Raw genomic sequence first — 24,653 nt, forward strand, 5'->3', positions numbered from 1 at the left:
TCTAGAATTAAAGTTAGACATTTTTGTTGTGAGAAGGATGCCTTTCATCACTGGGCTGTAGAGTTTTGGAGGTGACTTTTTCCCTCTCTTGTGTTTAATATTATTAATTTTATATTCATTGAACCAGAGAGGGCAGGAAAGACTTTATAGCCCAGGACTTCAACATTTCATATAATTAATTTTGTCCAAACTGTGGATCAATTTTTGGTCAACCTTGCCAATAGTTTTGTTTGTCTGGCACCATGTACTACACCATGTCAAACCATGTAAAAACAAACAAAAACCTCTAAGAAACAAACAAACAAAACCATTGCTTGGTAAATAACCAGTGTGCAAGTTTACATACCTCTACTCACAGTATTGTAGTGTCTTGAACAAATTCTTGCATATATTTTACAGATGAGTCAACAGACCCTGGGAGAGTTAACCTGGTGGGCCTGGGGCCATACGGAAAATCTGCAGGAGGTCCAGGGAGGGAGGTCAGGGGTCCTGCCTCCCACTCGTGTGCCTTGAGTGCGAGGTGGTTACTGCTAATGCTTCACCTTGCCTGACTATCAATCTCAAAGTAAACAAACAGCATACCAGCTTCAGATTTCAAAAGGAACTGGTGATTTTGAGACATAGATATCATAATGAACGCTGATTTTTTTTTTTTTTTTTTTTTTTTTTTTTTTTCCCTGTCGAGACTGAACATCACCTATCTGAAGATCAGATAAGTGAAAGCAACTGTTTTGACAAAAAAAAAATAAAAGGGAGGGGAGGAGTCTTGCCTAAAACATATCAATGTGGTGTGTGGGTTTGGTTGGTTTGTTTTTGGTGTTGTGTTTTTATGGGGTTTTTCTTTTTTTTTTTCTTCTCTCTTTAAAGAGACAGAGACGTGAAGGCAGCAATTAGAGCACTAAAGTTGTAGTCCAACAGAACGCCCGTGGAGGCCCTACCTGCTGCTCAGGTGGTTGGTGCATGGCCCTCTCCTGGAGGACCTTAGCAGGGTCATCAAAGTGGTGGGATATTTCTGGGTCATAGGGAGAAGGTGAGATTTGGGTTGTGCTTTAACAGCTGCCTCCCGAACCCATCTTGTATCCTAAAAGGAGACTGCATGCTAACTAGCTGCCTGGGGGTCTTGGCTGCTGAGCAGCCAGTTCACATGCTGGTACCAGTCTGTACTACAGTCTGTGCCAGGCACTATTTCTGCAAGCACTTGTCTTGGATCCATCTTTGTTTTCATTACACTTTGTGACAGCATCTATTTTGAGTGCGCTTTCCTGCAAGACTTAGGCAAAACAAGTGCTTTAGGAAAAATCCCACCCGGGCCGTTTGGAGGGTTTCTGGGTGTAGGGTTCTGATGAGCCCTGGCTAGGAATTGTTTTTTCAGAAACTTGGCTGCTTAGGCAAAGAACAAAAACCAAACATGGAAGGAACAGAAGTAAAACAAAACTGTGCTGTGCATCTGCCTGAGTGAGGAGACAGTGTGTCATGAATGCTCAGGGGAGGAGGGATGGGGTAAGGCAGAGGGAGAGACATCCAAGATATTTATACCTCAGATGTTGTGGCAGGAATCGATCAAGATTCAGGACAGGCTGAAATCAAATAAAGAGCCTCTCGCTAGCTGGGGGGAAGACTGATCAGCTAAGCCAAAGGTCTTTTAAGAAAGAATGAGGTTGTCAAAAAGGACAGTAGGAGAGGAGTGCAGTTGTGCTGCCTGGTGGGTGTGCAGTGCCAGCGCAGGAGGCTGAGCTGCCCAGCTGCTCCGTCAATAGGATCACTGGCGCACTTAAGAAATCCCATGCATTTTTAGGCTGTTTTTGTTGCATTGTCAATTCTACCGCCTTTCCTTTCTGACCCCCTCATGTCCTTCAGCAGAAGGAAATGGAGGTGTCGGGTGAAAGGCAGTGGCGGTGGTGGTGGCAGCTGCTCTTCCCTCTGCCGAGAGCAGTCAGATGTGCTGGGGACAATTCTCCCTTCCTGCAGCCTCATCAAATAGATGAAGTATTTGAGAATCGCCACACTGATCGATAGGGCATGTAACACAGTATGGAAGAGTCCTCTCTAAAGTAACCCTCTGCAGAAATAACTGATCCCCATGACCCCAGTTTGTAAGCAGCTCGGTGGCCCCAGAGTCACTTCATACTTTTCATGCTAGAGCTCTTCTGATGGTCAGTGAAACCTCCAAGTCCAACTGCTTTTTACCTTTCCAGGAGTATGGAGCGCATCCTATTGCATGTTTGTAAAGCTGCCCATTCAAGGGAGATACAGCTTCCACTGAATCTGTACTATGGGAAGCAATAACTGATGATATTCAGTGAGATACCGTGTGTCTTTAGTGACCGCATTGTTTAGCGTTGAGGACAATGTTTCCGGGGAAAGCAGGCTGGCAAATGTGCATGCAAAATTTTGCAGCACTCTCATTTTAAAGTTATAGTGCCTCTCCAGCCCTTTTTCTGTTGCCATAGGTCACTTAAGGCTACACTGAACAAATCACAGGAAAAATACACTGTCAACTGATCTCTCTTAATTCATTATTATCCTAGATTTTTACTGTCGTATGTTGAGGAGGCTTACCTCGGGCAGGACCTTGAGCTATTGAGAAAACCCAAATCAATCAAGTATTGCCTGTTCCAAACAGCTTCTAGCTTAGTTTAAAGGCCCCAGGACTTTGCAAGGAGGAAGAACTGCCCTGGCAAGGTGTTGGCAAATGGATCACGTCTGTGGAATGGTCTGCTAATATACAGACAGGTGCTGGCAACAAGAGGGTTTGAAGAGCAGGTTCCAAAAAAAACCAAAACAAACAAACAAACAAACAAAAAAAACCCAAAAAACCCAAACAACCCCACAGAAATTTTGACATTATTTATTTTGAAAAAAATCTACTTGAAAGTATTAATCATAGAATATGGCAGAAGAGTTAAAAAAGTTAAAATATAAATGTTGCATAAAAGGGCCACTTAAGAGGTATAGATTTACATGCACCATGTAAGAAAAAATCTAATAAAGGGAGAGAAATGAAAAAAGAGGTGACCAGCATTTCGGGACCAACAGTTGTCCCAACCTTCAAATCTTAACTTGTGAGTAAATGAGGATCTGGTGGTACCTGCCAGTGGGAAGCTCAACATGGCTGTGCATTTAGAGCCAGAGGAACACTAGTTCAGAGCAGAGCCCATCTCTTATTTTGTAACTGTTAGTGTAAGACTGCATTTGTGCAAATAAAAGGGGATGTATTTAATTTGACATCTTGCTTCTCATCAGACTAGATTTCGTCGTTACTCTAATCTTTACAATTTGTGGTAAACCAAAGGGTTGTGTTCTTTTTGTTGCTGTGTTTTTCTTTTCCTGTGCTCAGTCCTGGCTCTGTAGATGAAAATTTTATGCTGTTAACCACCTTTTAGCTGTCATCTTTCCTTGGAGTCTTCTGCCTTTGACATCTGCTGTGGGCCTAATGTGCGCTATAGTCATGAGCTCCTAATTTCTAGTTACTAGTAAAGTCTACTAAAGTCTACCAGTTTTATTACATCTCCCTTAGCATTCTCAGTGTAGTGTTCATGACTAACCTTTAGGAAAAATTTTAGTGTTCAGTATATTCTGTGTGTTTGTACTTAATGTAGAGCAGGTAGCTCAATGACATTCTTATTATATATACATACACATTCTTATTATATATACATACATATAATGTATTATAAAAATATTATATAGATATATTTAGGAAGAATTTCTTCTGTTTTCCAGATACAGTCAGGGTCATATTTCAACATATTCTCTGCATAAGGTCTTGGGAATGTGTTAATAGTGGCAACTGATAGTCTCACATGCAACACAATAGGGTTTTAAAAAGCAAAGTTACAGAACTAAAAGAGAGTCATGACATTAACTATTTTGTAGCAGGTACCCTCAGAAGAAAGCAGAGGTAGTACTCTAATCAGCCAGGCAATGGGAGGCAAAAGGGGGAGGAGGGTACATTCCCTTTCTGGGAGGATCCCTGTTCTCGGAAGGGTGGAGCAAGAGAAGTTGAGACATGGCTTTCGTCTCCCGGGAAGCAGTAGCCATACAGATTCACTATTACAGTTTTGCTTTTATACAAACTGAGTGCAAATGTTGCCATGTCTGGGCCAGGAGCTGCTTGTAATAGGACAGACAGAAGAGCATGTTTGAGGACAGCTTAGACAGTATGATCATGGGCCCAAGCAGTTATGGTGTATGTCAAGTTTCTTTGCAAACAAGATTTAGTTTCAGACAGAAGGAGAAAATCGAGGCTAGCAGGTATCAGGAATGCTAATACCTTAATTGGTTAGGAGAACAACTCCATTTTGTTTCCCTCTCTAATAATGTGTTCTGTTGTATTGACAACTTTTAAATAGTAGGAAAATGCGTGGGCATGCTTAGGCTTCTGCAGATTATTGCTGACCAGCAAAGAACTCCTACCATGTTCATACAGGTGTGAGAAGTACTGGGAGCTGCCTTCTGCAGGCTTTAGTCTGTCCTTGAGCTCAGAGACGTCCTCTGTAAGAGTCAGTCCAGATCACTGAAAGTGGCTTTTCTATAGCCATAGAATCATAGAAAGGTTTGGGTTGGAAGGGACCTTAAAGATCATCTAGTTCCAACACCCATTCCATGGGCAGGGACACTTTCCACTAGGCCAGGTTACTCAAAGGCCCATCCAACCTGGCTTTGATCACTTCCAGGGATGGGACATCCACAACTTCTCTGGGCAACCTGTTCCAGTGCCTCACTGCCCTCAGAGTAAAGAATTTCTTCCTAATATCTAATTTAAATCTACCTTCTTCCAGTTTAAAACCATTACTCCTTGTCCTATTACTATGCTCCCTGATAAAAAGCCCCTCCCCAGCTTTCCTGTAGGCCCCCTTTAGGTACCGGAAGGGTCTAGAACATCTTCCCAGAGCCTTCTGTTCTCCAGGCTGAACAGCCACAACTCTCTCAGCATGTCCTGATAGGAGAGGTGCTCCAGCCCTCGGATCATCTTCGTGGTCCTCCTCTGGACTTGCTCCAACAGGTCCATATTCTTCTTGTGCTGGGGGCCCCAGAGCTGGATGCAGTACTCTAGGTGGGGTCTCACGAGAGTGGAGTAGAGGGGCAGAATCACCTCCTTTGACCTGCTGGCCACACTTCTTTTGATGCAGCCCAGGATACGGTTGGCTTTCTGGGCTGCAATCGCACATTGCTGGCTCATGTTGAGCTTATTAACCAACAGTCCCAAGTCCTCCTCCTCAGGGCCGCCTCAATCCATTCCCTACCCAGCCTGTATTTGTTCTTGGCCCTGACCTGGGTGCAGAACCTTGCACTTGGCCTGGTTGAATATATTTGGATTAGAAATTCATTTGCTACGACAATTTTTATTTTTAAAAACAGCTTTCACCAGACTGTCACCCTGATAGTAACCAATAATGACCTTTTGTTGCTCAAACCCCTAAACAGCCATGTGCTTCTTTTCTTCATTCACAGGGACCCTCGTGGGAAACAGTTACGATTTTGCAAATTCCTGGGCTTTGCACAGTGAAAACAAGCGGTGCAAGAGAGTGCAGACTCCAAGCAACACATGCAACATTTCATCTGATATTGCAGAGAAGGTTGGTGCTGCAAGATACCATTCTGGTTTCGGTCCTCCCCTACCTGAAGGCAGCTTGCTTCCTTGAATCCATGTCTGTACCTAACGTGGTTCTCCCTTGCCAAGTGGTTAGGATGCAAGGCATGGGAGGTACCTGTTTTGAGTTCATGAGGTGCAGTGTGGTCTGAGATAGCTATGCTGGGCACTGCTCTTGCCGCTGCACTGGAACAAGGTGCGTGGCTCCTCGTGCAGCCTGGCAGGAGTTAACCACAGGGCTGGCGGTGGCCTGGCCATACGTAGGTCCCTGCTGTAGTGCAGCAGGTCAGGTGCAAGCAGAAGGTGGAAGTGACACATCGGCAGTGCATGCCTGTGCTGTCTGTGGGCACTCCCAGCCTCTTCGTGAGCCAGCATGGGGCTAGACATAGGATGCAGCTGTGTGCTTGTGGTTCCTGAGCTGATAACGATGTGCCCCCCCCTGCAGCCTCTGGCTGGTGCTCACAGGAGGATTTCTGAGTTGGGCTGCCTGGTGCTGTAGAGAAGTGATCTTGGATGTTCCATGTTATGACTGATGCCTTATTTACTGCAGTCTTAAGAAAGGCACAGTTTACTCACTAGTTAGCGAATGCAGTTTTTCTCTTCATCTGCACTCTGTCTATTGCAATTCTTTCTAAAACTATAATACATACATCCCCTCTTCTTCTCCCCCATCCCCCCCAAAAAAATAAATCCCAAACCCAACACACAAACATCAAACATAAATAAAGAAACCAACACCTCATTTGAGCCCAAAGTGTTGCCAAAGTGCTGCTGAAGAAACATGGGTATTACTTGGGAAAGGTGTGTTTAAGTGGTACCTGTAGAATGAGGTAGTTGATTCCCTCTCTGATTCTGCCAGCAGGGAAACCTCTGCGGGCACCACCATGGCAAATAGTATTTGTGAATGTGTTGTAGTTTACGTACCTAGGAGTCACCAGAGCGAGAAAATGGTTCAGCCAGGCTATTTTTGACAGAGGAGATGTTCTCTGCTGGTGTTGCAAAGGCTCTGTGCCACCAGGCTATTTCCCTTGTCAGGAGGAGATTCCTTCAGCTATGCATATAGATAGTAGCCCTGATTTGTTAAAGAAACACAGAACTGCTTGTCTCGGCCAACTCTGTGACCCCCTTTGCTGCATCAACCTTTTTCTTCTCTTCTTTTATATGTCTTCTTTTCTCTCTTTCTCTTCTGTTAACAATAATAACATGTTCCTTGTTTCCATTAGACACAGGACGGACAAACACAGATGGTCACCAGTTGAGGGAGGAGTATATACTGACTGCATGTGGTATTACAGGTTATGATTGTGGTAGTAAATTGAGTCTTCATCCATCGAGGGTTTGCATCTGATCTCATGTACTTTGTTGTAAATCAGAATGATCTGGTGGAGGCCAGATTTAGATTTAGACAGAGTAACTGATGCCAAAATTTAGCTCTTAGTTTCTTGCTGTACAAGTCCTGTACACTGATACTTGGTAAATTAGGCTGAAATAATTTCTCAAGAGTAGTAGTACTTCCTGGAACAGATCTACTCTACAGCTACTTTGAACGTTGGTTTCCTAGTTAGCTGGAAAAAGCTAACAAAGACTTGGACAAGCTTGCAAACTTCTGACTATTTACGATTCCACTAAGCTTTTGAACGGGGACGCTGGTATTAGATATGTTCTGAAATTCAGCAAAGCATGCTCGTGCGCCTTAGGACTACCGCTTCAGCCTCGCAGCCTGCAAACTTGGCTGAGGAAATACAGAGGTGATTTTAAGTTGGAGATCTCCAGCCTATGCTGCTTGCTTGAGACAGTGTGTGTGGGGCATTTCTGTTGGGGTTTGGACTGATCGAACTTGAGTAATGGTGCATGGTGCTGAGAATGTGACCAAAGCGTGAGGGGTTTCAACCTAACTGAGATGTCTTCTGAGGGACAGGACTGTTTTTTCAATCTGCTTAGTGGTCTAGAGAAGGGCTGGATCTTGCGACTGGTTGTGGCCGCTGGAATTTTATCTATTCAGGCGAGTTTAATGTTTAGAAAATGTCAACATCGTGACTGAGGCCAGGGAGTGGCATGCAGGACGAAATCCTCTCTGATGAGTAGCCCGCAACTAATGCGAGTTTTATACAGATCATGTTAAATATTGATGCTTGGATAAAGTTTGCTCTCCCACTAACTGGATGAAACTATATTCTCTCTCGTGTAAGCTCATGTGCTCACAGCATTTAACATTGGCTTAATTTATGCACTGTGCAAGAATAAACACAGCGCTATTAATAGAAGTCCAGCCAAAGGAGTGCCTGTTGAAGAATGTAGGGCTTTTTAATAGCGTGCTTTGTTTGCTTTGCTTCAGCTTCAGGAATGTAAATCTCCCCCATCTCCCAGGCTCCCTCCCTGCCAGGCGGTCAGCTGCTAGGTGAGGAAAACAACAGCTTTGGTTCAGTTCGGTCCTCCTGCCCCCGTCCCCCGACCAGGGTAGATCTGCAGTTTTCTTTGCCCTCTCTGCCCCCCCTCCCTCGGCATTCTTGCAGAAATGGCTTCTGACTTCTTTGTAAGATGCCATGAAGCCAAAAAGCCCTGTTGCTCCTTTATCTTTAAATCATAGAAAACACAGGCAATTTTGTGTTCTTTAATAGGGAAGAACTCTTGTCTCGATTAATGGCACTGTGTATCAGCTGACGGTCTTGACTCTCCTCACACACTTCCCCTACTGTTGCTCTGGGCCCCTCCCTGCCCTCCACCTCCAAAGCACATACACACTTACATGTGTTTGACTACTGCTCTGCCTGCAGATATGATTTCTTTTCAGGTATATATATTCCCTTCCTAAGGCAGGATGTAGCTTGGCATCTGCACGGTGGAGCTGCCTGTTGGCTACCTTGTCTTGTGAGCTGGAGAGCATGCCAAACTGGGTAGCGTTGGAGGGAGGGAGCTTCAGCCTCCCTACCATGCCCTGCCCTCTCTGGCTGCTGTTTAAGTAGTTACCAAAAAGAATGAGCATCTCTGTGTTGTCTGATCTGTTTTTTCACCACTTGGATGTGATGGTTTAGACTACCTGTTTATTGAAGTACTGCAATGTAATAGTCTCTCAGATGAACAACAGTATGGGTAACACGGATCTTGAAATATAAAATGGAGTGAGTAACTGTGGTAATGAGGCAGCCTAAAAACAAAAATAGACATGTTTTAAAGCATTGCAATTGATTTATGTCTTCTTATAAGTGACCTTTATTTTCTAGTTTCCGCCTTTAATAGGTGCATGGAGGCCGCAGTTCACTGTATTCTTTTTTTTTTTTAACTTTTTTATTAGGAAATTATACCTATAGCATGTGAAAGTGGCTGAAATTAGAATTCAACTAAATTCTGTTCTTGCTGAACTTCAGCACTTGCTGTGGTTGGTAAGAAATAGTCCCACTTATATCCCATGAATACTTCCATATGCAATAAAGAAGTAGCATTTATCCCCAGATCTGAAAGTAAGGCCACAAGCAGATCCAGCAAAGACATGGGCGTATGATACTGTAATACATTTTAAGGGTGGACGTGAGGTCTACTATATCTAAAATCTCATTTTTCTGCTCCTGAAATACACAGTTAGCTAAATCAACATTCAAGTGAAGTGACTTCTGTCAGTTGTTATGTGTTTGCTCAAACATATAGCAAGCATTTGGTTTACTAAAGATATTGACTTTGGATGCTTTTTACTTGGAAAGATGGGAGGTTAAATCATTATTCCTTTGAGTGAACCAAAAGATGATGTACTCTGAAAAACTATACCCAATTATGGCACTAGAACATACCCTTCCTGAACGATCTGGAAACCACTTCTGTGTATACCATAAGGTTTAAATTCAAGGGGACGAGAGGGTGTCTCTTTCTTATGTTAACTTTTTAGGTTATATCTCTTTCATGGCAATTGTTAAGCAATAGACGAATGCCGTTCATGCAGCAGCAGAAGGCAATGCCACAAAAATTGGAAGAATGTACAAAATTCCACCTACAGCTCTGTGTGGTGGGACTAGGGCAGAAAGAAGGTCAGCGAATTTGCGGTCACTAGGGGTTGTCAGTGCCAGGACACCGCCAACCCATTTAAAGAAACACTTAAAATAGAACTCATGCAGAAATCAAGGGAGAAGTTTCAAGACTTCAGGTACTGGTGTCAGTTCTGCTAGTTTTGATCTTACACCCTCCTGTACTTCTAAGCACTGTTTCAGCCTGAGGCTTCACTCCCTGCTCTGTTGGGTTTAGATGTTTCTTTGTCTGTGTGGAGCCGCTTGCAGGACTGTTGCTCCATGAGCAGGAATGCTACAGCAGTGGGTGAGACTGCCCCTATCTGGTGCAGTGTCCTCTAAACTGAAGGACAAGGATCTTAGTTCAGCCTGACTGTTGAGATTTAAAGAAAGGAAGGAGAGAAAATAAAATTAACTTGCAGAATGGTTTAAGTTGGAAGACACCATTGGAGGCCAACCCTCTGCTTGCAACAGGGCCATCCTAGGTCAGATTGCTCAGAGCCTTGTCCACTTACTTTCCAAATATCTTCAAGGGTGGTGGTTCTACAGCATCTCTGGACACTTGTTCCAGTCTGTCACCACCGTCGTGGTGAAATATTTTTTTTGGTTTTGTATCTAATTGGATTTACCGATACTTCAGCTTATGTCCATTAATTTGTCACAGTAGTTGACATATGTCTTAAAGATGGGAAATTTTAAGCTGTAACTTCTTGTATGAAGTCACTGGAAAATCTGAAGCAGCTTGAATGGCAAGAAAACTTCATATAGAGAAAATGAACTGTTTGTTGATGTCTAACATATACTGCTTAGTTTCTTGATAATCAGCTAGAGCTCAGTCATTAGATATGTTCTTACTGAACAAGACCAAGACCAAAAAATGCTACAGAGGAGAACAAATTTTTTCCTGACACATCTGACGTTTACTGGTATGTAATAAACAAGGTCATAAAAGATTGGTTTCTACTAGTTTCATAGAATCAAAGAATGGTTTAGGTTGGAAACGACCTTGAAGATCATCGAGTTCCAACCTGCCTGCCATAGGCAGGGACACCTCCCACTAGACCAGGTTGCCCAAGGCCATGTCCAGCCTGGCCTTAACCACCTCCAGGGATGGGGCCTCAACAACCTCTCTGGGCAACCTGTTCCAGTGCCTTACCACCCTCAAAGTGAAAAACTTCTTCCTAATGTTCAATCTGAACGTGCCCTCTTCCAGTTTAAAGCCTTTCCCCCTCGTCCTATTGCTACATGCCCTTGTAAAAAGTCCTTCCCCAGCTCTCCTGTAGGCCCCCTTTACGTACTGGAAGGCTGCAATAAGATCTCCCCGGAGCCTTCTCTTCTCCAGGCTGAACAGCCCCAACTCTTTCAGCCTCTCCTCATAGGAGAGGTGCTCCAGCCCTCGGATCACCCTCGTAGCGCTCCTCTGGACACATTCCAGCAGGTCCATGTCCTTCTTATGTTGGGGACTCCAGAGCTGGATGCAGGACTGCAGGTGGGGTCTCACGAGAGTGGAGTAGAGGGGCAGAATCACCTCCTTGACCTGCCGGCCACACTTCTTTTGATGCAGCCCAGGATACGGTTGGCTTTCTGGGCTGCAATCGCACATTGCTGGCTCATGTTCAGCTTCTTGTCAGTCAGCACACTCAGGTCCTTCTCCGCAGGGCTGCTCTTCAGCCATGCCCCACAGGGCCTGTATTTGTGCTTGGGATTGCCAAGCTTTAGTTTTATTTGCCAAGCTTTAGTTTTATTTGCCAAGCAAATAGTTTTACTGTTACCTTGTGTTTAGTGGAATATACAGAGTCTGAGTTCTGTTGCAACGTAGGTTGCCCAGGGAAGTTGTGGAAGCCCCACCCCTGGAGGTGTTCAAGGGCAGGTTGGATGGGGCTTTTAGCAACCTGGTCCTGTGGGAGGTGCCCCTGCCTATGGCAGGGGTTTGGAACTAGATGATCTTCAAGGTCCATTCCACCTAAACCATTCGATGATTCTATAACTGTTAAGGTGTATTACCTTTTTAACAAGACTTTTACTTTATAAAGAATGCTTATTAACACAGCCCCTAAATGGACATATTGCATATACTGGTTTTCTGTTGCATTTGACAGTACCTGGATCAAGGCTTTGATCCAGGAGTTGCTGCGCTGCTCATCCTCTGAATGGCTCTGAGCTCACTTTTGGTTATATCAGTTTCATCTTGAAGCGCTGCTTTAATAGCTTTTTTGGCTGCTTCTGTTGTTGTTACTTCCACTCTTAGGGCACTTTTTCAGCTTTCGTACTTCTGTACAGACTTAGAGCAGCACCAACCACCATTTAAGCAGTTCCTGCTCCCTTTGTTCTAGTCTTTTTTTCCAGTTTGGTGGCTGCTGTCTGGACATCAGAATTATTCTAGGCTGGAGCTGATTTTTCTGAAAGAAATCATGTTCAGCTCTCTCATGGCCCTCAGTTAGCATTGCTTTAAGTTTCCTGAGGCCTTCGTCAGCAAGCTCAGAACCTCTTTGTGTACGTTGTTGTTCACTGAGCGTTTTGCTAAGCTCTGAATATATTCCTAATGGGCCAGACATTTCTGGTTCGTTTGTTTTTATAAGCAAGAGGTTGTCTCTCAGTTCAGATGTGTACTAGCTTTAGCTGATCACCTGGACAAAACACCCTTTATCAAAAGAAGTCTTTTCTGCTCAGCAGTTTTCCTGTACAGGTATACCATCTGCCATTCAGAGATGATATCTAGATGTCTGCTGAACTCTGTGAGTTTTTTACTCCCCATTTTTCATCTCCCCAAAAATGAAAACAAGACTTCTCTCTTTTTTTTTTTAATTTTTTTTTTTTTTTTTTTTTTTTTTAGCACAGCAACTTGTATGTGCTGTCACCTCAGGTACTTGCTAAGGTATTCAGGAGTAATGCATTGTTGCTGTGAACTACTCTGAAGAATAGCTCTCCCGACCCCCATCCTATTTATAACACCTGAAATATACAGCATGGTTACATTTGCTTATATAAAAATTGATAAATAAGTAGAAGAAAGTTGTGCTTCAACATTGTGCCTGGGTTGTATCAGAAAGTCATTTTTCCACTTATCTAAACTCAGTGTCAACTTTTCAAAAAGTTGCATTGAGGACTTCAGACTTACTGAACTGTGACATAATGCATACATAAGAGAAAGTCTATTTGGGAGCTTCCCTTGGTGAGCTTGGCCATAAACTAAGTTTTCCTTAGGTTTTGTTTCATGTACAGCTAAGTTTCATCTTAGCTTGCTGCCATCTGAAAGGAGAGGTCTTGGTACCCCATCCCCCATCTCACTATACAGTCTTCTCCTTACACTAGCTATCACCATGCTGATTTAACTCATGAGAAGAGAAGAACAAATTGCTTTTCTCCCCTGGGTTATTTTTCTGCCATTTATCTGAGTTAAATTGACCTGTCATGCATTGGACAAGCCAGCAGGAGTGATGGGAACACGCAATCAGAACTGGGTACCAAATTTGATTCCTTGGATTCCAGTCAGACTCAGTCTTTCACTCTGAAACTTACTCTGTTCCCTCATTATCCAAAAGATGGTCTGGTTATTTTTCTTCCTAGGTACCCCAGTTTTAAGTTCCTCTCCCTTGCTGTGCCTGTCTTCCTGGTACTCCAGACACCATCTGGTTCTTCACTGGGTAGGAAGCAGTTCTTTGCTTCCTTCCATTTGCTGACTGATATGTTTCTGCATGAAACTTCCCTTAAATGACAGTCTATTTTATAATAACTAATATATTAATGTACCTCTGTGTATCTATGGATGTGGTGAATAAATGGATGTAGCTCTTGACTATGATGTTGTTTAACTAAATGGCAGTGTTAAATAACAACCATGATGTTATTTAAGAACAGTGGTGACTGTGTTTGGAAAAGTTGGGGTTTCTCCTTTCTTTCTGAGACTATAGTAACTGATTTTGTCCCTTTTTCTCTCTCTCTTTCTACCTTTGATCCTCACTTGTCATGCAGGGCATCATAGAAACCTGCCAGCTGCTAAGAACATCTTTGACCTTCTCCCGGTGCCACCATCGAGTTGATCCAGAGCCATACATTGATCTCTGTGAAAGAGACATCTGTGCCTGTACCCAGGGCATGGACTGTCACTGCCCAGTGTTCCTTGATTATGCAAGAAGCTGCGGTCATGAAGGAGTGATTTTGGACATGTGGCCTGAAGAGAGCTCATGCAGTAAGCTGACAGGATTATTCCTCGGCTGCCTATCCCAAATGAGATCATGCCTGTCTTGCAGATTTATGTGCTGCTGCTAAAAGCAACTGATGCCTTTTTAGAATGTTGATTCAGGTTGACTCAGGCACAGCAGGTTAAAATCTGAAGTGCCTTTGCTCGCTCCCCCTTTCACCTCTCTATCATCCACCTTTTTCTAGAAGGGGGAAATGGTTTGAACCATATATGAAGAAGATCCTGAGCTGCTACAGGTCCCGCCATGGTATAAAAGTCAGTAAAGTCTTATTTGATACACAAAGGTGTAGACTACGATGTTTAGCACCTATTTCACATATGATTCAGACGTGTGATGTTACCCAGCTTGTACTTGTAAGTCAGCATCCTTGTGAAAGGCTCTCCTTAACAGTTTTTGTTAAAGACCATTGTTTCATCCTTTATTTATTGGAAACAGTTACATTGAAATGGAGAAGTCTTTTTTTTTTAAGTCAAATTTTGTCTAGGTTAGAGATCCTGGTTGCACCTTGAAATGCTGCCTTTATTAGCCCAATTTTCTTGAGGTCAGAGGTCCTGATTGCATCTCTGCTAAGATTTTGCAATAAGGAAGTGCTTCAATTGACTGGGATGGATTGCCTTTACAGAGAAAAGGTCATGTTTGCACCCAGCATTGATATACACATCTAATTCCACTGGAGAACCCCGGTTAAATACTTAAGCACACAAATGAATAATATATAAAAAAATCAATGCTCTAATATCATGTTCTCAATGATTTATCTCATGCTTTCTTCGTTACACAGGAAGGACAATTTACTCAGGATGTTTATGTAAATTGATTTCATGGGGTAACATGACTGATTTGTACTGACAACACTTTCTTCTGTGGTAAAGATATTCTGCTATTGGCCACCGCTGAAGAAAACGGCACCTGCGGATTATGGTTAGGGCAGGAAGATATTGCCAACCACTTATTCAAGGGATTGTACACCAGAGGAGACTCTTATTTCTAGCAGTCATTTGTTACCTTTCCATTGGGACATAAAAGGGATCTGATGAAAACTTGTCTCCTTGCTCAGAGTGCAAGCCAGAGAACCCATTTTTGCTAGGGCTGTCAGTAAAACTAGCTAAAGCCATGAGTGAAACGAACCCCTCTCTGTTCCCAGGAGCTGTAGAGCTCATTTCTAACCCTTGACTTCACAAACCATGTTTTTCTGAGTCAGGAAAAAGAGAGGTGGCCTGCCGCCACAGCAGGAGCTTAATTTTCCATCACCCTTCATCTGTGCTGTGATGCTGCCTCAGGAGATGATGATGATAGTTGTATTAGAGTTGGAAGGGCTCTAGTGCCAGGCACGCTGTACTAGTGCAAGCTGGTGCCCAAGCCCTGGAGCCACAGAGGGCAAGACCACTCCTTCCTTACCCTCCCACCTCCTTCAATAGAGGATTTGCTGGGAAAGGGCAGGCTCTAATCTTTTCTTCCCACTCCATGCCCACTCAGTCTTGCAGGTTATGTCTATGCATCAAAATGAAGGGATGGCTATAGTGTGTGCTTGCATAATGGCCTAGCCTAGATAATGACAGCAGCGAAGATAACACAGCATGGGTGTTACCCTGTGCTGGCAGTTCTCTGGAAGGAGGAGGATGGGATTTCAGAGTCTTAACTGTTTCCCAGTTCTCTCTGGAAACATGAAACAGTGTAATTTCACAAATGAGGGGAGTAACTGCATAGCTTAAAGGTACAGAAAACGCTTGTCTATCCAAATTACTTAGATATTATTGCAAAACTTCCCCCCTGTCTGATTGTTCTTAATGTGCTTGGGTTTAGTTATTAAGACTTGATTTATTAGAAAATAAATTGGCTTTAACCTCTAAGTGTTTACTACAGAACCTGGCACATGATGATATTGCAGCAAACTTAAAGCGTTTCTTAAATGTTCTGCTTCTGAAAAAGAAATCATTGATTGGAGAGGATATGACCTTTTTGGTGTCTCTGTGGTTCAGCCTTCGATAATTAAGGGATTTATTTATTTGAGAGTTATTGAGGAATTTGCATTTCTAATTTCTTTTAATTGTTTCAGGGCCAAGATGTCCAGTTGGCATGAAGTATAAGGAATGTGTATCCCCTTGTGCCAAAACCTGCCAGAGTCTGAATATCAATGAAGTGTGTCACGGACAATGTGTTGATGGCTGCAGCTGCCCTGGTAATTTATTTACTGGGTTATTTATAGAGAAACATTTGGCAGTGTTTCAACCTATTTTATTAGAATAAGGAAAGCTGTGTCTTCCCTTAAATTTTCCCAAAATCAGAAACACTTCTCTTTTCTGGGACCATGCCTTAGAATAAACCAGTTTCTATACTGCCTGTATGCTCACTCCATGAAAGGGCTATTTTTCAGACTCAATTAAAAAGTAAATGTTTCTGTGAAAATCATCACCATCTAATACTCTAGGATTGCCTTTCTTTCGTGGTGAGAGACCACTTACTATTGACGTATCTAGATTTCTTCTGAATTGCTTTTGGTTAGAAGCATCCAGTTAGAGGAAGAAAGAACAGAGAATATTCTGAAGGGGTTTCTTGCAGAAAAACAGTCCATGTAGAGCTCATGCTATAATTCCAAAGATCTTCATGATTTCAGATGCACAATTTCACTTATTATTGAATTATTTGTAAAGGAGATTTGATTGGCTTAAAGGGGGGCACCCAACCACCACTTTGTTTTTGTTTTTTTTTCCCCCCAGTCTTTCTTCTGTCTATTGTACTTAAGACAACTGCAGGAGGAGAGTTTTATTTCTGGCTTCAAAGCTCCATATGCTCCCATTTCTAGCTGTTGTTGTTGTTTTTTTTTTTTTTCTGGTGTTTTGTTGTTTTTTTGTTTTTTTTTTGGGGGGGGGGTATGTTTATTTGTTTGTTTGTTTTTAATAAGACTATCTGTGCATTTCACCCTTCAAATCTGGACTTTGTGTGGATGCACAGAGGTATTTGTCCCCTGTACAAGATATCAAGCGTGCTGGAGGTTTACTGAGAACATAATTTGGTTTCCAAAACAAGGCAGTGATGACAATGTCAACCTTTTTTGAGCAGTCATTAATTGCATTCTAAAACATTCCCAGTCATTCAGAGCTTAGTAGTTTCCCATTTAGTTGCCAGTCTCTTACTGGAGGTTCAAAACTGTCACTGACAGGACCTGGGAAGGTGCACATGGACAGTGACAGGGTAACTAGGCACAGGAGATTATTTTGTTGTGAAGGACCTAGCTATTATATTTGTGCAGTCTTGGAATTGTTGGGAAAAGCTGAAGGAGACGAATCCACTAGCTGCAAAAGGACTCTGGCTATATTTTTCCTTTGGTAGCTGCACTGGTCAGTTCAGCACAGGAAAGTTCTAAGGGGACAGGAACTGAAAAGCAGAGAAACAGTAGCTCAACAGAAAGGGTACTGCATGAGGAACAAGTAGTTGGCTAGAAGGAAGTGCATGAAACTCAGCACAGGCAAGACACGGACCTGTTGGAGTGGGTCCAGAGGAGGGCTACAAAAATGATCAGAGGGATGGAACACCTCTCCTATGAAGACAGACTGAGAGACTTGGGGTTCTTCAGCCTGGAGAAGAGAAGGCTCCAAGGAGACCTTATCGTGCCCTTGCAGTACTTAAAGAGGGCTTATAAGAAAGATTGGGACAATTTTTTGGTAGGGCTTGTAGCGATAGTACAAGGGTTAATGGCTTTAAACTAAAATAAGGTAGATTTAGACTAGATATAAGGAAGAAATTTTTTGCGATGAAGGTGAAACAGTGGAACAGGTTGCCCAGAGAGGTGGTAGATGCTCCATCCCAGGAAATGTTCAAGGTCAGGACCTCTGAGCAACCTGATCTAGTTGAAGATGTCCCTGCTCATTGCAGGGGGGTTCAACTAGATGACCTTTAAAGGTCCCCTTCCGACCCAAACCATTCTATGAAAAGAAATAAGAATAAGCAGTTAAAAGCTTTTACTGTTCTTTGGTGCACAGTCAACAGGGAAGAACTTTGGTTTGAGTTTCACAGAGAGCCAGGAGGATCTTGCAGATGCATAGAGGAATTTGGGACTTAGGATAAGGATTATACCTTCTCTTAGCTCCTCTCCAGTGCTCCAAGAATGAAAAGAATCTGTTCGAGGAATGTGGGTGTTTTGGTTTTTTTGTTTGTTTGTTTGGTTGGTTGTTTTTTTTCCCATTTCCTTAAATGCACCACACAGTTACTTTAATTGCTGTAAATGGAATTACTATTGACAGGAAAAAGAAAAGGTGGATGTTTTATTTTCTTGTGCTCTCTGTAGAGCCACACCACTCTTAAATGCTCAGATCTTGTTTTGAGTATCTCTCACTGGAGGGATTTTCTCAACAGCAAAGATCTATCCAGGCAGCTCCATAGCAAGAATGGGAGAAGAGGGATTTACCTGTGTCTCACTCTGTGATGACTGCTGCTGCCAGGGAACAGGGCCAAAATCTCTGCAGTCAATTGGAAGGAGTCCTTCAAAGAGGAGGGAGAAGGGTTTTCAGCAGATATTTTTTTTTGCTACAGCAGCTCTTTTAAAAACATCAACATGGGGATCTAAGAGAAATAAACTTGTCCTTTCTTCTGCTACTAGCTTATAGTGCAATCTTGGGCAAGTCTTGTAACTCATCTGTACCTCTGTTTATCTTTGTAAGATAAAATACTCTATATATAGAATAGGTGATTATAGTTGTGTAATATGGAAACCTCAGCAGCTGGATCCAAGTGGGGGAGTTTTCCCTTTGACTTTTTGCTTATGCAGAAGTTGAAAAAAGAAACCACAGCTCCATATGATAATGTTTCTTTCTCTCAGACCCTGCCTGCTAGACTTTTATGTTGTCCAGCTTTGTTCTTTCATGCTTTAGTTTGTCTCCTCTTCTGTCCTCTTATGACAAATACAAAACCTGTCCAGACACCCTTTACTGCAGTCAGTAAATCACATTCTAGACCAGCTCTGATCTAGCTTGATTGTGCTCTGTGTGTTTGGCTCCTGTATGTTCCAATATGCATGTTTTGGATTCAGGGACTGGCTAAGCAAAGAGCTCTTCCAGGAACACCAGAAATGCTCCGTTCAGGCACATCTGAGGGAGAGGTAGCACTTGAAGGAAAGTAGACACCAGCACCCATGAGTCTTTTAGGCAAGCCCCATTCTTTTTTATTGCTGTCTGTAACTACCTATAGATAACAATGCATATGAAGTCTTGCCAAAGTATATGAAGAACTAGAAAATCTAATCATATTTATATTTGTGTCCCTGTGTGTGTGTGGCATGTGTATCTGCTGCTACCTGATCTATCTAGAGGGGAAGCTCCTTGATGGTGAACATTGCATTGAAAGCTCTGACTGCTCCTGCATCCACTCTGGAAAACATTATCCTCCTGGCTTCACCATCTCCCAGGACTGCAACTCATGGTAAATTCAGTGTTGCTCTGGTGAGGTTGCTCTTGCTCTAGATAAGTATTGCCCACCATTTAATGACTGTTTTAGATGCTCTTTCTAGAAATGTCTCCCTCTACTTTTAAAAAATTTCCTTTCATTGGCAAAGGACCTGCTCTCTTCTTGGAAATGTCAGCCCCTTCCAAGAAGTGAGCTGTTCACAAAGACAAAATCAGCTCCGCTTTTAAAGGGATATTTGATCTGATAGAACAATATGAGGGTCATACTCCTTCAAATAGTAGAGAACTACCTGTTTCCTGTGGATAAGACAGACTGGCAGGTTCCCATGTCTGGTTAGTGTCAGCGGTGGTGTCTTTGTTTTGACTTCCTACTTTTATTTAACCTCTGAACCCCATTTCTTTCCAAGAGGAGTTAGCTCAGACACGTCCTTGGAACTTCTTGCAAAGCTAATGAATCTTCCCAGCTGCATAGCTCATGATTTTTCTTTCACTCATGAATGCCAGCCTGAAGGGGAAGGCTAGCTGTCTAAAGAAAGGAAGGGGAATGAGTAATGTATTCCTGATCTGGTTATGTGTAAGTATGAACGTATTTGTGGAAGGAGTTCAGACAACCCTGTGCCCAGATGTTTCCAATTAGAGCACAGAAGAAGGACTCTGTTAAGGCCACCGTATGCAGAAGAAAGACAGTCTATGCATCATCCCTGTTAACCAGAAGTTTTTCATTACCTGCACCATGTGTCACAGAATATGAACCAACCATGACGTTAGCATTTTGTCTTTGTCCCTGGAGCTGTCTGCAGCTTTGAGCTTGGCCACATTGTTTGCCTTTATTGCTCTTACTGATCAGTGCCACCTGATAGACTGTATTGTTAGAAAATACTTCCTGTTATCCAGATTTGATCATACTGTGGAGAACTTCATTCTATTGGCTCTGCATTTACCATCCTCAATAAACTGACTCCCCACAAATGGTTTTCAAGGGCAGAGATAACTAAAGGAATAAAAAGAATCTAGCACCACTTGAAACTTAGTTGATTTTGGAGATTCTAGGATTGACTGACATGGTGTCCCACAGACCCAAGGATGACAGCCATCTCAATCACTATCAGTGCATGTTACTGGTTAGTAGTGCCTGTGGGGGATGACAGTAAATCCACCACCCAAAGACATTAAAGCAGAGACAATCTACCTCGTTGCAACTTGCACAGAAAGGGAAACTAAGCAAGAGGAGCTTAAGTCAGCAGTGTGCCATCAGACTGTTGAAGGTCTGCTTTAGCAGAAATGTAGCTGACTGTTGAAGGAAAGAGATTATTGCCCTCCTGTGACGAACTCATGAGGGCATGACTGGAATAGTGTGACCAGTGCTGCGCTTTCACTGCAAGACAGAGGATTACAGACTGGAGAGAGTTTTGTGGAGGACAGTGGAGATGATCACAGCAGGGGAGCTTATGATGTCAGGAGAAGCAAAGGGAAACAGATATTTGTAAAGGCTAATGGGGGCACGTTCACTGCCCAAAGGGAGTTTGTAAATAAGACAGGACCAAACTCTTCTCAGAGGCGAGCACTGAAAAAGCAAAAAGCAATGGACACAAGTTGCAGCAGGGGAAATTCCATTTAGACAGAAGAAAAAATTCTTCTCCCTGAGGTGGTGCAGCACTGGGACAGCTGCCCAGAGAGGCCATGGGACTTCATCTTGGAGATTTCTAAAATCAAATAGACAAATTCCTGAGCCACCTGATATAGCTTTGAAGTTCCCTTCTTTGAGTTGGGGGTTGTAGTATATGATTTTTCTGGAGGTCCCTTCAAACTTTTATTTTTCTTATGATTCTGTCATATTTATAGACATACCTTGCAAACTGCATTTAAAACTTATTCCACATCAGTGGAATGTAGTTAAAAACTCTATTAATCACAGAGCTTTGGCAGGGAAAAAAAGAAGTTCTTGAGTTTTGCAACCATTCCAGCTCTTATTGCCAGCAGTTGCTGTTGAATGATGGTAAGAAGAGATGGATGTATTAAGAAATGAGGTTATGGGAGATGGAAAGGATGCTGGGGACTGGTCTAATTTACCTGAAACATGGGCCCATGTTTCAATTATTTGGGAAAAATTTGCAACAGAAGATTTGAATTCATGTACTGTTGCCTAACTTGTCGTGATATGTTTCCTAGCATTTGTCGACGTGGCACCTGGATCTGCAGCAATGGGGAATGCCCAGGTATGTTGGCTCTACTCTTTTCAGGTTTTGACAAGTAAGCCTTACCTATGTCCCTCCCACTTACATCCCACATATTTTTTTCCACAGAAAAGTTGAATCTGTCTTTGTTCATTCTTGATTACTCCAGTGCAGGCCACATGGGTTCTAAGTTATTCTTGTGAGACAAGCCAGATGTTGTCCTGTATGGATTATGTGTAGCAATGAAAAATACTGTTTAGTGAGAAGAATGGTTCCTCTTTTGATTACTTAGTTTACCAAGATATAAGGGTCTGTATATTCAGAGGATTGGCTTTCAGGTAGAGGAGTTTCAGGTTGGGTTTCTTTGACTGGGTACTATTCCCTATTTGATTGTCTGAATTAGCATACTTTTGTTGTTGGGACAATATGAAGTACTGAGAGTTGATTGGGTCACTCTGGATACCCCATGGCTTTAGGCCCTATAAGTCATGTTACAGGTGAAGGAGCTACAGCCCTGGGGAGAAGGTGGCCATCCTGCCTTCTCTGGGTGGTGGCAGGCTGGAGAGGCAGCTCTGCTGGTGTTCTTGCTCCTCCTCCTACCCTTTCTACCTCCCAAACTCACCAGTACTGGTGACTGCTGTCCCAGTTTTTTTGCCTACATGGGGTGTGTGACTTCTCATGCGGTGTGTTGGCCAGCAAAGTGCCACCTTCCTTATTTCCTCCTGCTAGTTCTGTGGCCCATCCCCTGTCTGAGCTCCTGCTTGATGTTCAGCCATGGAAAAGCCTGCTTTACCTGAAGCAGTATTTAACTCTCCTTGCTTTGTGCATAGGAGTCTGCAGGGACACGGCAGTTCTTAATCTTGTTTGGGAACTGAGAGTGGAAGGGATGAGAAGGAGACTGGGGTTATGGCAGTACAGGAAAAGAGACAGCAGGGGTTTTGTTTGTTTGTTTGTTTGTGTTTTTTTTTTTTGTTGTTTTTTTTTTTTTTTTTTTTTTTTAGATGAGACTGTGCAACCCTCACAAATTAGGGGAATTACAACTGTCTTAAAATGACTATCCAAGTCCATCTTTCTATTAATAGTAAGCTTGCCTGACCCATCAATGCTCCGTTTCCTTCCACTTTAGACTGAAAGAGCACTTGCCCCAAAATGTCAGCAGAAAAAAATAAGGATGAAAGGATGTGTGTGTTTGCAAATGTTCAAAATGGGAATGACATTTTTAGTCAGCTATGCCAAGCAGGACTATGAGAAGCCTCATGCTTGAGGTGTTCAGTAAGGTCTATCCAAGTGCAGGGAATCTCACTGTCTGCAAACGCAGAATCAAGGACACAGCCCCAGCAGATTTGTTATGTCTTTTACATGTTTACAAATGAGAAATAAGTCTTTTTCTAATTTCAGTGTTGACCTAGGTTGTAGCTCTTAATGTCCTTGCTTTCTGGGCTACTATGAATACTATGTGGGCTAAATTTTTATTGTCATCTCTGGCCATGTTTTCTTCATAGTGACCATAGAATTGAAGATAAGCCTGGTATTGAGGCTTGCAAACAGACATCGATATACAGCTTTGTGCAAGAGGGAATAAAGCATTACTGTCTTTTTCTGAGTCAGGAAGCTCTGCAGAATAAGCAGAAGTAAAAAAGAAAACCAGCTTATTTTTATGCCTTCAGTCAATATATACAAGTCACTTTTCAGCTAAGTTTGTATATGACTGAAGGTTGTATAAGTGCAGCTCTTGCACATGTACCTGCTAACATCTGTAAACTGTACTAAGACAGTATGGGAGGGCAGCAAAGCTTCCCAAAGCAGCAGCACTTGATAGGAACAGTAGCCAAGTTTATATGGTTACCTATCCTGTTTTGTCTCTGTTGGAAGCAATATTATGGACATGTTTTTATTGTTGGTTGGTTATTTTTGCAACAAGTAGTTCTACAATCATGTGTTGCAGAAAGTTTATGTACTTAGACTCACATGAGCTCAAGGTAGTTATTTTTTTTTTTTTTTACCAATCTGTTTGTCAGGAAAGGTTTCTTTTATATTGTGGGAATGAATTGCCTAGCTCTAAGTTTGGTGATAAAGCTGGGTACCCAGCTGGAGGTCATACTTCAGAAAGCAGTGCTGTGTCAGCCAACTAGCAATAGCTGGCTAGCGCTATCAAGAAGCTCTCAAGCTGATATCATAATTAAATTAATTATGAAGGCAGTAGGTTTCAGGAAATCTCATGGGATGCATTACACCAAATGGAGTAGATAGAGGGACCCATAAGAAGAGACTTTGCCGCAGGAAAGAAATTTCCCTTCCAGGAGCAATGCCAAAGGACTGGGACTTGTCTGGGGTAGCAGTCCCTAGCTATCCATGCTGCAAACCATGCTGCTGTTCGTTCCTAGCTTCAGAGAACACCCTGGAAATCAAACTGTGTGCAATATAGTGGGTTATGCCTGGTTTTCTTTAAATCTGTTTTCCACATGTGATAGCCAGTTAATTGACTGTGAAGTTGAGTAGAATAACACTTGTTTTACCTTTGTCCAAGCTTAATTGAACAGAAAGTAGAATTCCCAAATACCAAGCCATCTTACTCTCCAGGGATTGACAAACATCCATTGAGTGCTGGACTTTGCTTGAGGCTATGCAATGATGGGAATCCTCAGGATCTGTGATGTTGTTCTTTAGCACAGACTAGTTTAAGATGGTTAACACAGTTAATATGCTGAAGATGGAAATTTCCATTCGACGCCTATTAAACAGAGCTTCTGTGTGACTCAAAGGCAGTGGAGAGAGAATAACTCATGGGGTTTACCTGCCAGCTTGTAACATTTAAACTTTCTCCATCCTTTGTCAGTGGATTGCTGATGCAGGCCCAGCACCTGAATTCTGTTCTGGACAAGGAGGTCTCTGCCCACCTTGTTTTCCGTGGAGCCATCTCTAAGTGTAATACTCTTCTCATATGACAGAGTTTCTCTGCAAGCTTGGTGGAGTTGGATGGAACCTTCCTATGTGTTTGCAGAGGCCCTAGTATAACAGGGTACTAAATCCTGGCTGTGGCGTCTGAATACTCCCTTCCTGGAAATGAAAAGCCACAGCTTACCAAAACACGTTAAGATGTTGATGTGTTTAAATAGCCTCTTTTCATAGTAGAAGGGTGGACAAGCCAGACTTTTGCATTATTCTGTAAGAACTTCAGATGTAATTCTTGTAAATATGGCTTTATTTTTAATTTTGTACTAGTTGATTGAGATAATGGTTCAGAGTAAAGTCCACTGTAAATTCTGCCCTTGGAATAACCCCAGCTGTGATTG

General features: G+C 42.6%; 1 protein-coding gene across 1 annotated transcript in view; it reads left to right on the plus strand.

Annotated features, from left to right (window-relative positions):
- Positions 1–24,653, plus strand: part of VWF (von Willebrand factor) — a 147,120-nt gene that overhangs the window by 9,315 nt on the left and 113,152 nt on the right. Inside the window, exons 6-10 of the mRNA XM_082479000.1 lie at positions 5,455–5,579; positions 13,558–13,774; positions 15,844–15,966; positions 19,091–19,202; positions 21,356–21,402. Of these exons, the coding sequence (XP_082335126.1) occupies positions 5,455–5,579; positions 13,558–13,774; positions 15,844–15,966; positions 19,091–19,202; positions 21,356–21,402 (624 nt within the window). The remainder of the gene's footprint in view (positions 1–5,454; positions 5,580–13,557; positions 13,775–15,843; positions 15,967–19,090; positions 19,203–21,355; positions 21,403–24,653) is intronic.

The sequence above is a fragment of the Vanellus vanellus genome (assembly GCF_965231255.1).
Source record: "Vanellus vanellus genome assembly, chromosome: 1".
NCBI lineage: Eukaryota > Metazoa > Chordata > Aves > Charadriiformes > Charadriidae > Vanellus > Vanellus vanellus.